The following is a 15,797-nucleotide window of genomic DNA, read 5'->3' as shown; positions in this document are numbered from 1 at the left end:
ACAGTCAAAGGCTTTGGCATAGTCAATAAAGTAGAAGTAGATGTTTTTCTGGAACTCTTGCTTTTTCGATGATCCAGTGGATGTTGGCAATTTGATCTTTGGTTCTTCTGCCTTTTCTAAATCCAGCTTGAACATCTGGAAGTTCACGGTTCACGTACTGTTGAAGCTTGACTTGGAGAATTTTTAGCATTACTTTGCTAGCATGTAAGATGAGTGCAATTGTGCGGTGGTTTGAACATTCTTTGGCATTGCCTTTCTTTGAGATTGGAATGAAAACTGACATTTTCCAATCCTGTGGCCACTGGTGAGTTTTTAGATTTGCTGGCATATTGAGTGCAGCACTTTAACAGCATCATCTTTTAGGATTTGAAATAGCTCAACTGGAATTCCATACCCTCCACTAGCTTTATTTGTAGTGATGCTTTCTGAGGCCCACTTGACTTCACATTCCAGGATGTCTGGCTCTAGGTGAGTGATCACACCTTCGTGATTATCTGGGTCGTGAAGATCTTTTTTGTATAGTTCTTCTGCATATTCTTGCCACCTCTTCTTAATATCTGCTGCTTCTGTTAGGTCCATACCATTTCTGTCCTTTATTGTGCCCATCTTTGCATAAAATGTTCCCTTGGTATCTCTGATTTTCTTGAAGAGATCTCTAGTCTTTCCCATTCTATTGTTTTCCTCTATTTCTTTGCATTGATTACTGAGGAAGGCTTTCTTATCTCTCCTTGCTATTCTTTGGAACTCTTGCATTCAGATGGGTATATCTTTCCTTTTCTCCTTTGCCTTTAGCTTCTCTTCTTTTTTCAGCTATTTGTAAGGCCTCCTCAGACAACCATTTTGCCTTTTTGCATTTCTTTTTCTTGGGGATGGTCTTGATCACTCCGTCATATACAGTGTCATGGCCCTCCGTCCATAGTTCATCAGGCACACTGTCTATCAGATCTAATCCCTTGAATTTATTTCTCACTTCCACTGTATAATCATAAGGGATTTGATGTAGGTCATTCCTGAATTGTCTAGTGGTTTTCCCTACTTTCTTCAATTTAAGTCTGAATTTGGCAATAAGGAGCTCATGATCTGAGCTACAGTCAGCTCCTGGTCTTTTTTGCTGACTGTATAGAGCTTCTCCATCTTTGGCTGCAAAGAATGTAATTAATATGATTTTGGTATTGACCATCTGGTGATGTCCATGTGTAGAGTCTTCTCTTGTGTTGTTGGAAGAGGGTGTTTGCTATGACCAGTGTATTCTTTTGGCAATACTCTGTTAGCCTTTGACTTGCTTCATTTTGTACTCCAAGGCCAAATTTGCCTGTTACTCCAGGTAGCTCTTGAGTTCCTCCTTTTACATTCCAGCCTCCTATAATGAAGAGGGCATCTTTTTTGGGTGTTAGTTCTAGAAGGTCTTGTAGGTCTTCATAGAACCGTTCAACTTCAGCTTCTTCAGCATTATTGGTTGGGGCATAGGCTTGGATTACTGTGATAGTGAATGGTTTGCCTTGGAAACAAACAGAGATCTTTCTGTTGTTTTTGAGATTGCATTCAAGTACTGCATTTTGGACTCTTTTGTTGACTATGATGGCTACTCCATTTCTTCTAAGGGATTCTTGCCCACAGTAGTAGATATAATGGTCATCTGAGTTAAATTCACCCATTCCAGTCCATTTTAGTTCGCTGATTTCCCTAAAATGTCAACATTCACTCTTGCCATCTCCTGTTTGACCACTTCCAATTTGCCTTGATTCATGGACCTAACATTCCAGGCTCCTATACAATATTGCTCTTCACAGCATTGGACCTTGCTTCCATCACCAGTCACATCCACAACTGGGTGTTGTTTTTGCTTTGGCTCCATCTCTTCATTCTTTCTGGAGTTATTTCTCCACTCTTCTCCAGTAGCATATTGGGCACCTACCGACCTGGGGAGTTCATCTTTCAGTATCATACATTTTTGCCTTTTCATACTGTTCATGGGGTTCTCAAGGCAAGAATGCTGAAGTGGTTCGCCATTCCTTTCTCCAGTGGACCACGTTTTGTCAGAACTCTCCACCATGACCCATCCGTCTTGGGTGGCCCTACATGGCATGGCTCATAGTTTCATTGAGCTAGAGAAGGCTGTGGTCCACATGATCACTGTGATTGTGGTTTTCAGTCTGTCTGCCTTCTGATGGATAGGGATAAGAGGCTTATGGAAGCTTCCTAATGGGAAAGACTGACTGAGGGGGAAACTGGGTCTTGTTCTGTTGGGCGGGGCCATGCTCAGTAAATCTTTAATCCAATTTTCTGTTGATGGGCGGGGCTGTGTTCCCTCCCTGTTGCTTGACCTGAGGCCAAACTGTGGTGGCAATGAAGATAATGGCGACCTCCTTCCAAAGCCCCATGTGTGCACTGCAGCACTCAGTGCCTCCGACCCTGGAGCAGGCCACTGCCTACCTATGCCCCCACTGGAGACTCCTGGACACTCATAGGCATGTCTCTGTCAGTCTCTTGTAGGGTCTCGGCTCCTTTCTCCTGGGCCCTGGTGCGCACAAGTTCTGTTTGTGCCCTCCGAAGGTCTGTTTCCCCAGTCCTGTGTAAGTTCTGGCAGCTCTATGGTGGGTTAATGGCAACCTCCTCCAACAGGGCTTAGGCCATACCCAGGTCTGCTGCACCCAGAGCCCCTGCGGCAGGCCACTGCTGACCCGGACCTCCACAGGAGACACTCAGACACAGTTCTGGCTCAGTCTCTGTGGGTCGGGTGTGCGTTTTGTGCCCTTCCCAGGTCTGGGCAGCTCAGGCGACCAGGTGCTTGGTGAGTGCACTGTCCTAGGTGGGCCGTGTGTCTTAATTACCTCCCCAGTCCCGGCTGCTCAGTTTTCCAGCTGTGCCACGAGAGCACCGTCTCAAGTGTGCCATATGTCTCCTCTGGAGAGCTAATAACAGGCTGTGACCCTCCTGGCAGATGTCAACCATCCAGGATCTCAGGAAAATGTGGTTAACAGCTGGGAGCCTGCTCACTGGTTTGGTGGACGATGCTCTGGGGCTGAGATTGTAGCAGCCCCTTGCCTTCCAGCTCCCTCTGGGCGGGGAGGGGCCGGCTAGCTCTGTTTGGTAATCTTTGGTATTTGCTCAATTCTTTGTTCTGTGAGAGGGCTGTATGATAGGTTGTTAGGATAGAGCCTTTTGTGGGAAGTTCTCTTTTCCGCAGTTGCGGTTAGGTGTGTATTCTGTGGGTTTTTTTTTTTTTTTCCTCCTGGTTATGTTGCCTTCTGAGATTCCAAGACTCCCCACAGACCCGTCTGTGAGAGGGTTTCCTACTGTGTGGAAACTTCTCCTCCTTCACGAATCCCTCCCCAGGACAGGTCTCCGTCCCTAACTCTTTTGTCTCTCTTTTTGTCTTTTATATTTTGTTCTTCCTCCTTTTGAAGAGAATGGGCTGCCTTTCTGGGTGCCTGGTATCCTACATCAGTGTTCAGAAGTTGTTTTGTGGAAGTTGCTCAGCATTCAAATGATCTTTTGATGAATTTGTGGGGGGGGAAGTGGTCTCCCCGTCCTATTTACACAATGGAATATTACTTAGCCATAAAAAGGAATGAATTTTATTCAGTTGAACTGAGGTGGATGAACCTAGAGCCTGTGAAGTAAGTCAGAAAGAGAAGAACAAATACTGTATATTAATATATATATATATGGAATCTAGAAAAAGGCTATTAATGAACCTATCTGCACGGCAGCAGTAGAGACATACACATAAAGAATAGACTTGTGGACACAGTATATGAGGGAAGCTGGGCATGAATTGGGAGAGTAGCCTTGAAACATGTATTATAGTATGTAAAATAGATGGCTAATGGGAAGTTTCTGTATAACACACAGAGCTCAGCCCACTGCTGTGTGACAACCTGGAGAGTTGAGATGGGTGGATGGGTGGGACGGAGGATCACGAGAAACGGTTTATATGTGTACCTGTGGCTGATTCACGTTGTTAAACGGCAGAAACCAACACAACATTGTAAAGCAATTATCCTCCAGTTAAAAATAAACTAAAAAGTAGTTTATTGCTAAAAAATGCTAACCATCATCTGAACCTCCAGCAAGTCAGGTTGTAGTGCTGACATCAGAGGTCACTGATTACAGACACCACAACAAATACAGTAATAATGAAAAGTCAGATGTGACCCAGAGCCATGAACTGAGCAAAGGCTGTTGGGAAAATGGCACTGATAGATTTGCTTGATGCAGAGTTGCCACAAACCTGCAACTTGTTAAAAAAAAAAAAAACAGTATCTGCAAGGCCCCTTAAAACGAGATTGGCCTGTACTCCAGAAAGCCGATGTTTGTACAGAGAAGGTATTAATATCACAGGTCACATACGTTTGTTTTCAAAATGGAGAAGATGCCTTTCACTGGGGGTCATCGTGCCTCAGAGAGCTACCCCATATTCACATTAGAATTTCAACACAAGGAAAAATTTGAAGGAAAAGAGATACTTTACCCAGACTCAGGAGGGAGAAATTCTTTTGAAAAGTGACTCTGAAGTAGTATATTTTAACAGTGATTGTAGCTATAGTTGCTTCTTTAGTGAGTGAAGGAGCCTCTGTGTGATTCCTTCTATATCGTTACAAACTTTAGGTGTTTTTGTGTTTTTCATAATATGGTCTTTCTAAACTGTCTGGATCTTCCAACGTTATAACTTTTACCTTTATATTATTTGCCTTTTGACAAATTACTAGTTTATAAATATTGCCTGGATTAGTTGAGACTAAAAAAAAGGTGCTAAAACTCAAATCTGCAATATTACTCATGAGCTGGTGTGATGGTAGGCTTGGTTATTGAGCTTTCAAAGACAATGAATGCCCTTCTGTACTTTTGCTGGTTGCCATGGGACCTCCGTCCCCGCTTGCCAAGGGTGCTGCGGTGGTGTGCTGGGGGCTCATCGGGGCTGAGGCTGACCTGGGCTGCTCTGCCCAGTGTGGCCCAGAGCTGATGACCAGCGGGGACCAGGGCGCTGTCAAGAGTCCTGAGAAGCCTCTGCTCTGCAGTGTGCCTGCGTCCCCATTGATTGTTAGTCAGACACTAGCTGCAAATCTATCAACATTTGAGAAGTGACTCGATATAGATGCATTCTTGTTTTTAAAAGATAATCCAAAGCTGCCCTGTGGTCTTGACAGCGCTGTCAGTGTGTGTGTGCTTCGTGCAGCCCAGTTGGGTGTTAGCGTTAGCCGACTTTAATGTGTAAAGTAGATGATTTGTGGTTTGGGGGGGCCTGTTATGTGCTTCCCACTTTTCGGATTGCAGTAGTGTGGGTGATGAAGAGTCAGCTCTGGGTCACGGTGAACTGCAAGCTGCACGGTTTGAGCGTGATGCAAGTCTGCCTCACTTCTAGTAACTCATTCAGCAGACTCCCCGAGTGTGTCCCGTGTGCCAGGGCAGGCAGCGCTCCAGATTACAAACATGAATAAGGTATTTGTGTCACAGGGAACTAAGTGCAGTGGGAAAGACAGGCGTGTAAACAGATAATTACACTGCCACGTGATGAATGCAAAGTAGGTACCCACATGATGCTATGGAAACGCTAGAGAAGGAATGCTTAATTTTGTCAGTCAATTAGTTGTCAAGGCAACAGACTAAACAGTGTGAATCCAGTTGGTGTCCAAAGGGAAATTTTATGAGTGTTAGGGAAGTGTGCTTGTATAGCCTTTCTAGAGATATTACTTTCCAGTGCAATTTACACTGCAGGAAAGAAAAAACCTGTTGCCAGAAATGTGGACATTGGGTAGAGTGACCTTTATTATATTATATTGGCTATAGTATATGATATTGACTGTGCTATAAGCCTGGTATGAATATGCTTCATTAATCAGGAGTGAAGTACAAGCTGAAATGGTAGCATCTAACTGATTCTATGGATTATTTATTAACTTAATTTTAGATAGTGATTTCAAACAGATTCTTCAGATCTTTGAACAGAGCTGAGAAACATCAGAATTAATATTTTTATATTTTTTAATTTATTTAGTTTTTAATTGAAGGATAATTGCTTTCAGAATTTTGTTGTTTTCTGTCCAACATTAACATGAATCAGCCATAGGTGTACATATGTCCCCTCCCTCTTGAACCTCCCTCCCATCTCCCTCCCCATCCCACCCCTCTAGGTTGATACAGAGCCTCCGTTTGAGTTACCTGAGTCATACAGCAAATTCCCGTTGGCTGTCTATTTTACGTATGGTAATGTAAGTTTCCACTTGACTCTCTCCATACATCTCACCCTCTCCTCCCCTCCCCCCTGTCCATAGGTTTATTCTCTATGTCTGTTTCTCCATTGCTGCCCTGAAAATAATTTCTTCAGTACCATCTTTCTAGATTCTGTATATATGCATTAGTATACGATATTTATCTTTCTCTTACTGACTTACTTCACTCTGTATAATAGGCTCTAGGTTCATCCACTGAGTCATCAGAATTGACTCAAATGTGTTCCTTTTTATTGCTGAGTAATATTCCACTGTGTATATGTACCACAGCTTCTTTATCCATTCATCTGTCAGTGGACATCTAGGTTGTGTCCATGTTCTAGCTATTGTAAATAGTGCTGCAATGAACATTCGGTTGCTATGTGTCTTTTTCAATTTTGATTTCTTCAGGATATATGCCTAGTAGTGGGATTGCTGGGTCATATGGTGGCTTTATTGCTAGTTTTTTAAGGAATCTCCATACTGTCTTCCATAGTGGTTGTATTAGTTTATATTCCCAACAGTGCAAGAGGGTTCTCTTTTCTCCACATGCTCTCCAGCATTTATTGTTTGTAGACTTTTTGATGATGACCATTCTAACTGGTGTGAGGTGGTATCTCATTGTGGTTTTGGTTTTCATTTCTCTAATAATGAGTGATGTTGAGCATCTTTTCATGTGTTTGTTAGCCATCTGTATTTCTTCTTTGGAGAAATGTCTATTGAGGTCTTTTTTCCACTTTTTGATTGGGTTGTTTAGTATGTTTGTTTTTAATGTTAGTTTTCCTGGTCACCTTCAAATGGAGATTCTGATGAAGGAAAAATCAGTTAAAAAGCGAATCATAATAGGAAAAACAAAGAACAAGCAAATTAATAAATTAGCCTATCATTTGCTTCCTAATAATTTTTAACTTTTTAAAGATAAGTTAGTTGCTAATTTTGGTATTACATTAGCTATCAATTTCCCATCATTGATAAATGTTACTGATTATTATTGAACATGAGAAACAGAATATTTGATAATTTGAAACTATCTATTTTGGATACATTACTTTTAAAACTGTGTTTTCAATAGATAATACAAACATATGGTACAAAATTCAAAAGTACAAAGAAGCTTAAAGTGAAGAGTGAGTTGTCTTCTCGTCATTCAGTGCCTTCCTCAGAGGCAACCTCCGCAGCTGGTTGTGTCTGTATTTCACTTATCAGCTAGTCAAGTGTGTGTGTGTGTTATGTATGTAGTTTTCTCTGTAGTTCATATGTAAGCCAGTAAAGTGTGTGTGTGATGTGTATAGTTTTCTCTGTAGTTCATATATAAGCCAGTTAAGTGTGTGTGTGTGTGTGTGTAGTTTTCTCTGTATTTCATATATTAACCAGTAAAGTGTGTGTGTGTGTGCGTGTAGTTTTCTCTATATTTCATATGTAAGCTATTAACGTGTGTGTGTGTGTTCTGTCCATGAGGCAGCCTCTGAGATGGCTCTGAGGGACTGGTGCAAAGAGCCAAGATACATGGGAGTTTTTGTGACAAAAACCAGGTAGTCAGAACATCACAAGATGACTGTTCATTAGAGAAAACCAGACCTCTCAAATTAAGGAATTTAGTGCGTCTCTATGTGTGACGATGCAAGAGTCTGGGCTCCCTGAAGTCACTCCTCTGATGTGGACTCAGCTAACATCCGGGCCAGCGTCCTGTGCTCCCATCCTGAGCCCCCTGCAGGCGCAGTGTTGGGGCGGGGGTCCTGCAGGGCGTGGCCTGTTGCGGGCAGTAGCCCGTCCGTGTCTGCCCGGAGGCCCGCAGGGCTCAGCGATGTGGGCGCTGATGGCCGCAGCTGGGGGACTGCAGCGGCCTCTGCTCATGTAGCAGCAGCATGTGTCATTCACAATACATGTGTGTAAGAGAACACAAAGAGATAAAACTGTTCAGTGTTCTTCCCCTTGCTTACTCATAGAGAGCGATCTGTGTTGGGGTCGATTCCATTATTACATGTAGACCTGTTTCACTTTTTAAAGAACAGCTTTATGGCAGTATAACCGACGTACCGTAATTCGCCCATTTAGAGTGTCTGATGTACTGGGTTTACTACAGTCACATACTTGTTCCATCATCACTGTGACCCACTTGAGAACACGTATTTTCATCGTCCCAAAAGAAACCCTGGAGCCACGAGCGTTCAGTAGTCCCCATTTCCCTTAGTCGCCGCAGCCTTCCGCAACCGCTCACCCGCCTCCCGTCTGTCCGCAGAAGTGTGGGCTGCTGTGACCACTGTGCCGCTTTAATGCCTGAAGTAAAAGCCAGTGATGTGTTTCATGGGTGCGCGGGAAGTCATTTAACCTGTGCCTCTCAGGGCACTTCTGTCGTTGTTTCTCATCTTATCTGGTTCAGCTGCTAACACTGTGACAGTACTTGTGCATGATTTATTTTGCTCGCACGTGAGTGAGTGTCATCTGGGGACTGAACCTTCGAGGACTAAAGGGTGTGGTACTTTCACACTGGGACAGATGGCACAGCAGTCATGGATTTCTATGGGGACCCTAAGTGTTTCACTCCCTCTCCCTTTTTCTTAGTTGATGAGCTTTTATGTTCATGACTGGGACAGAGTCTGGTTGGCAGGTGCTTGCAGAAGCTTGGCAGCCGCACAGAGCAGACACAACTCTCGCTGCTCTCAGGTGCTGTTCGGTGGGCAGTGGTTTGTCACGCCGCCTCCCTGTGCATTTTTACAGACGTAATATTAGGACACACACATTGATCCTGGTGAAAATCTTGGTCTAGCTTTTGGCAACAGTCCTGTTTTATCTCCCTAAAAAAGTGTCTGGGATTATTTTAACTCTCTCTAGGTCCTAGGAACTTGTGTCAGAGAATAGACATCCAAGCAGCAAGCTTTATGCTGCAGGCGGTGGTGCTGGTGTCTGAGAGAGGCTGACATCCTGGTGTCTTATTTAAATGTAAGATCTCTGTTATAGATCAACCTGTTCAGAACTAAAATAGTAACCAAGCCATATGGAAGTGAGATGCTGTTTGTTTATACTCTGTAGCTAGCCAGGGTTTCCCTGATGGCTCAGTGGTAAAGAATCCACCTGCCAATGCAGGAGACATAGGTTTGATCCCTGAGTTGGGAAGATCCCCAGGAGAAAGGAATGGCAGCCCACTCTGGTATTCTTGCCTGGAGAATCCCATGGACAGAGGAGCCTGGTGGGCTACAGTCCATGCAGTCCCAAGAGAGGCTGACATGACTGAGTGACTAAACAGCAACAACAACATAGCTAGCCAAAAATGGGTGAAGGAAGTTCATTTCCTTCAGTTCAGTTCAGTCGCTCTGTCGTGTCCGACTCTTTGCGACCCTATGAATTGCAGCACGCCAGGCCTCTCTGTCCATCACCAACTCCCGGAGTCTACCCAAACCCATGTCCATCGAGTTGGTGATGCCATCCAGCCATCTCATCCTCTGTTGTCCCCTTCTCCTCCTGCCCCCAATCCTTCCCAGCATCAGGGTCTTTTCCAATGAGTCAGCTCTTCACATGAGGTGGCCAAAGTATTGGAGTTTCAGCTTCAACATCAGTCCTTCCAATGAACACTCAGGACTAATCTCCTTTAGGATGGACTGGTTGGATCTCCTTGCAGTCCAAGGGACTCTCAAGAGTGTTCTCCAATACCACAGTTCAAAAGCATCAATTCTTCGGCGGTCAGCTTTCTTCACAGTCCAACTCTCACATCCATACATGACTACTGGAAAAACTGTAGCTTTGACTAGACAGACCTTTGTTGGCAAAGTAATGTCTCTGCTTTTTAATACGCTATCTAGGTTGGTCATAACTTTCCTTCCAAGGAGTAAACGTCTTTTAATTTCATGGCTGCAGTCACCATCTGCAGTGATTTTGGAGTCCCCAAAAAATAAAGTTTGACACTGTTTACACTGTTTCCCCATCTACTTGCCATGAAGTGATGGGACCAGATGCCATGATCTTAGTTTTCTGAATGTTGAGCTTTAAGCCAACTGTTTCACTCTCCTCTTTCACTTTCATCAAGAGGCTTTTTAGTTCCTCTTCACTTTCTGCCATAAGGGTGGTGTCATCTGCATATCTGAGGTTATTGATATTTCTCCCGGCAATCTTGATTCCAGCTTGTCCTTCATCCAGCCCAGTGTTTCTCATGATGTACTCTGCATATAAGTTAAGTAAGCAGGGTGACAATATACAGCCTTGACGTACTCCTTTTCCTATTTGGAACCAGTCTGTTGTTCCATGTCCATTTCTAACTGTTGCTTCCTCACCTGCATACAGGTTTCTCAAGAGACAGGTCAGGTGGTCTGATATTCTCATCTCTTTCAGAATTTTCCACAGTTGGCTTTGGCATAGTCAATAAAGTAGAAATAGATGTTTTTCTGGAACTCTCTTGCTTTTTTGATGATCCAGCAGATGTTGGCAATTTGATCTCTAGTTCCTCAGTCTTTTGTAAAACCAGCTTGAACATCTGGAAATTCACGGTTCACGTATTGCTGAAGCCTGGCTTGGAGAATTTTGAGCATTACTTTACTAGCATGTGAGATGAGTGCAATTGTGCGATAGTTTGAGCATTCTTTGGCATTGTCTTTCTTTGGGATTGGAATGAAAACTGACCTTTTCCAGTCCTGTGGCCACTGCTGAGTTTTCCAAATTTGCTGGCATATTGCGTGCAGCACTTTCACAGCATCATCTTTGAGGATTGGAAATAGCTCAACTGGAATTTCATCACCTCCACTAGCTTTGTTCGTAGTGATGTTTTCTAAGGCCCACTTGACTTCACATTCCAGAATGTCTGGCTCTAGGTGAGTGATCACACCCTCGTGATTATCTGAGGCGTGAAGATCATTTCCTTGGGAGCCGACAAATATAAACCCTCACTGGACAAGAACCATGCACTTGCTTTCATGAGCAAGACTGTTGTGTCCCTAAGCCATTGCTGTCTGGGAGAAGTGTACCGAGCATGTTGTCACGGATGTGGAAGTGCAGCAGTGGCATCCGTGTTCTCAGCTGAGCTCCTGTCCCTCAGTTCTCTCACTGGCTTAAGGAGAGACGGCTTTGCAGCCACCGAAGCCTCTACCTGGTCAGTGGTAGTCACAATGATGTCATCTTCGCACAGTGGCACCGACTGGGGTTTGTCATTTTTATAGCCCAGCTTGAAAGGCATTGTAAATGTGTATGTAGTAAAATGAGCAGTAAAGCAGAATTTCCAGAGCTTCATAAAATGGCAGATTGCTTTGGGAGAGAGTCCTCTGGGGTCGAGGAGGGAGCAGAGGTTGGGAAATGGTACAGGCACAAACATGGGTACATGGAATGTTTACAGACTACTGATATCCCTGCACAGGTCTTCTGAGACTTGACAGAATGTCCAGGAGCCTGTTTATATGCAGTGCCCTGGTTGTGAAAGTATTTATAATTCAGGATCATGTAGTTCACGGGCTGCAGCATAAAATAATAGTGAAATTTGGTAGGGGCCTGGACTAGTTTATCACTAGAGACTAGCTTCATGCTTTTGATTTGATTCCTTCATGTTTTTTTATTTTATTTAACTTTGGGAGATGGTATGTATGAATTTTAAGAAGCTGCAGATAGAGACTTAGGGCAGTTAAACTGTTGTCCCTGAGAGTGTAGTGGTGAATACACGGTGTGATGCATTTGTCAAAACCAAACAGCTGTACAACCCAGCAGGTGAACTCTGACATGAGCCGTGACTCTCTGCTGTCCCACTGTTGGTCCGTCATGTAGTACACTCAGGCAGGGTGTTAATAATGAGGGGGTGCCGAGGGGAGGCAGTGTGATATGGGCTTGTGTGGAGACTCCCTCAGCTTTCTGATCAGTTTTTCTGTAAACCTGCAGCTGCTCTAAAAAATAAAGTCTATTATTTGGGGGGGGCGGGGGGGAAAGCTTCTGGCAGTGAGAGAACAGTGCCTGGGTTTGGGACAGGTTCCTACTTTCCGTGTCCAACATCATGTCCAGGAGCAGATGCCAGCGCCAGGGACAGCTGCCTTCCTCACAGCCTGGCCTGGCCTCTGCCCCCAACCCTGGATTGGCAGCCACTGCTGGGCTCCCTGACTTACAGTTTCTTTGAGGAATTTGTTGTTCTTGTTTAATCACTCAGTCATACCCAACTCTGCGACCCCACAGACTGCTGCACGCCAGACTTCCCTGTCCATCACCAACTCCTGGAGTTACTCAAACCCATGTCCATTGAGTCAGTGACATCATCCAATCATGTCATCCTCTGTCATCCCCTTCTCCTCCTGCCTTCAATCTTTCCCAGCATCAGGGTCTTTTCCAATGAGTCAGCTCTTCGCGTCAGGTGGCCAAAGTATTCAAGCTTCAACTTTAGGAATGGAATTGAGGAATTGAACTCTTATTCATGTTTGTATCCATCCACTTATATTGTGCTAAGAGTTGGAGCAAATATTTGGTGGTCAAATATTTTAGTGTTGAGTAACTCTTTGTTGAATTCAACTGAATAAAAATAAGGACTTGAATGTTTGATTATTAGCAAAATTCTGTTTCCTAAAACAAAGTTTATTAATGATCTTGAATTAAATTTTCAGCAGTGAATTTTTTTTAATTGAGCAAGTGTTTCTTAGTGTCTAACCTTTTCAACTAAACAGGCACACGTTTCTCTTTCAGGATTCATTCACACAGATATGACGAAAGACTTGAACGAAGAGCATTTAAAGAAGAATATCCCCCTGGGGAGGTTTGGAGACGCCCTTGATGTGGCCCAGGCTGTCGTATTTCTTTTAGAGTCCCCGTATGTGACAGGTCACGTCCTGGTGGTGGATGGCGGCCTGCAGCTCACCATGTAGGCGACTCCTCTTAACTGTTGTTAGAGTCACGGGCAGTCTCTGTTATATCCATGTTTGCTAATCAAACCTGCTGATGCTACAGATGTTGATTTCTGTCTTCATACAAATATGTCTGCAAAGAACAGTGTGAGAGCAGCTGCGTTTTCTAAATGACACGTGTCTTATGGGCAGTGTTAGGGTTCAGTCCCTCCTTAGTGTCCACAGGGATTACCTTCAGGAGCCCTGGGGTCTTCAGATGTTCCCGCCTCTTACAGAAAACAGTGTCCACAGCGTCTGTGTGTGACCTCTGTATACTTTACATCATCTCTGTTGTTGTTCAGTCACTAACTTGTGTCTGACTCTTTGCAGCCCCTCACACTGTAGCCTGCCAGGCTCCTCTGTCCATGGAATTTTCCCAGCAAGAATACTGGAGTGGGTTGCCATTTCCTTTTCCAAGGGATGTTCCTGACCCAGGGATCGAACGCTTGTCTCTTCAGTCTCCTGCTTTGGCAGGTGGATTCTTTACCACTGAGCCACCAGGGAAGCCCGAATCTAAATCATTCTTAGATTACATATAATACCTAACACAGTGTGAATGCTGTGTAAATAATTGAAACACAGTGTAAATGCTATGTAAATGGTTGATTTTTGGAGCTTTTAAAAACATATTTAGAAATTTAAAAACTTGAAAAAATATATTTTCTATCCATAGTTGGTTGAACCCCTGGATGTAGAAGCTGGATGCAGAGGGCCAACTGTCTAAGCATTTTGCAAGTAATATAAACAGATGTTATCTTAGTTTATGCATTTTGTTACAAAAGTAGGAAAAATTACGTGGTCTGATTGTCATTAGATACTTCATTGTGATAGCTTACAGCTAACGGTGTTGGATTCATGATCTCCAAAGATTTAACTTCGGGACTAGGGACCAGGGTTGATCACTCAAGAGCTTTAGTGTAACAGAGTTTTATTAAAGTGAAAAGGGACTGAGAAAGCTTCTGACATAGACATCAGAAGGGGGATGGAGAGTGCCCCCCTTACTAGTGTTAGCAAGGGAGTTATATACTTTTTAATTAATTATTACAATAAATCAAAAGAATGTCTCAAGTTTGTGAAAATTTTACCAGAACCACTCCCACAATTTACATTTTAGGATAACAGGATTAGAATTTAACAATAGAAAGATCCTACCAGACCCACTCCCATAATATATGTTTTAAGATATCAGGATTAGTCAGAAGGTTTTCAGGAAGGAGAAACTGTCTTCAAGCACGATACATTGTTGTTATATAATCCTTAGAAGAGAGTTTAAACTGAGTTATTTGTTGTGTAATCATCAGTTCTGGGCTTAAAGAAAAAAATGTTTTATGTGATTAAGACTAAGGAATGTAGAGGAAAAAAAAGTTTTTGTCCTTTCCTCCTCTTTGAGAACCCCAGACCTCTCTCTCCTTAAGGACCCCGGGCTTCTTATCAACCTGCCTAGGAATTGACTCTCTCAGTTGTATTGGGCCGAATACTCTAGAAGTTGACCTGGCAAGCCAAGTACAAGTTAAACAAGTACACCAAAGCAGGAGGACTTGAAGGGCATCAGGCAGGTGCCTTAGCAAGTCTGCTGGAGTTAAACACTGTAGCCCTTTGCCCGTTCCCTGAATAGTCAGCTGCTACACCGGTTGAGAAGAACAGTTAGACACAGACGTGACTGTGCAGTCTGGTGTCTTTGAGTGGCCCTGCTCCTCTGTGAGCAGCTGGGTACAACAGACTACACTGGACAGAGGAGCCTGGTGGGCACAGTCCACGGAGCCACAAAGGACTGGACACAACTGAGCAACTGAACAGCAAGTGTGGATGGTTGACGTGTCCTGTGGAGATCTCAGGGATGATGTGGTTAACCCTTGGTTTTAGTACCTGGTCCAGCTGTGAGTTGCATAGACCTCATCAGCTTAGGATGTGGAACTGGTGTTTCTTGGGTTGTGTTTTTTTAATTCCTCAAAACTCTCAATTTAGCTGGCTTCTTAAAAACAACATAAGAAATAATGACATTTTAAAAATTAAGAATTTTTGCATTAATGAATATAATAATGATTCTTAGGTGAAATTTTAGAAAAATAATTGTGAACAATCATTAGTAAACATGCAGTGACAGCGAGTGCAGTGCCTTTACAAGGAGCAGGTAAAGCATTAGTCTTGAATGAAAATACTTGTCTGAGATTAGAAATGACACAAATTGAGTGAAAACATCAGATGATCCCTATTTTCCATTGATCTCTTTTGTGAGAATAGCATGATAATTTTAAATATCACTGGGTTCATGTTGATTTTTATTATCATTTCAAATGTTTTAAATATTTATTGCATTTTAAAAAGTAATCTTTTACAGTTTTATTGGAGCTGAACATGATTTTATGTAAACAGATTAATTTTATATTTAAAGTCAGTACAAAAATATGAATAGGATATATTAAATAAATGCAGACTGATAAAAATAATAAAGTCAAACCTGTGTTCTAAATCAAGATTCATGATTCCTTAAAAATTCTTTTAAACTGATCTTCAAAATAGTCTTTACTTAGAGAAGTCTAGGAGATTAAAAGGTCAGTGAATTTCTGTTATCAACCAGGCTGTCTGCTAAGTGCAGACATGGCAGTGCCATGCAGAACTGACTGGGTAGGAAAGCAGCAGTCGGGCGCTTTCAAGCTCCCGTGGACAGGATACGCCTTGCCAGCGCTGACCCCGGGCCGGCTCCACTCTCTGGCTCCTCATGAGGTCGCCTTGGCTGGTGGTCAGGAAG

General features: G+C 43.2%; 1 protein-coding gene across 2 annotated transcripts in view; it reads left to right on the top strand.

The window, feature by feature from the left end:
* CBR4 (carbonyl reductase 4) overlaps positions 1 to 15,522 on the top strand; it is a 69,419-nt gene extending 53,897 nt beyond the window's left edge. For both annotated transcript variants that reach the window (XM_081494930.1, XM_081494940.1), the window contains one exon: positions 12,852 to 15,522. In XM_081494930.1, coding sequence (XP_081351056.1) covers positions 12,852 to 13,030 — 179 coding nt within the window. In that variant the 3' untranslated portion in view covers positions 13,031 to 15,522. The remainder of the gene's footprint in view (positions 1 to 12,851) is intronic.
* The last annotated feature ends 275 nt before the right edge of the window (positions 15,523 to 15,797 follow it).

This window comes from Giraffa tippelskirchi, chromosome 1 (genome assembly GCF_054371585.1).
Source record: "Giraffa tippelskirchi isolate mGirTip1 chromosome 1, T2T-mGirTip1v1.2.pri, whole genome shotgun sequence".
NCBI classification, from domain to species: Eukaryota; Metazoa; Chordata; class Mammalia; order Artiodactyla; family Giraffidae; genus Giraffa; species Giraffa tippelskirchi.
This window is presented reverse-complemented; position numbering and strand designations above follow the sequence as displayed.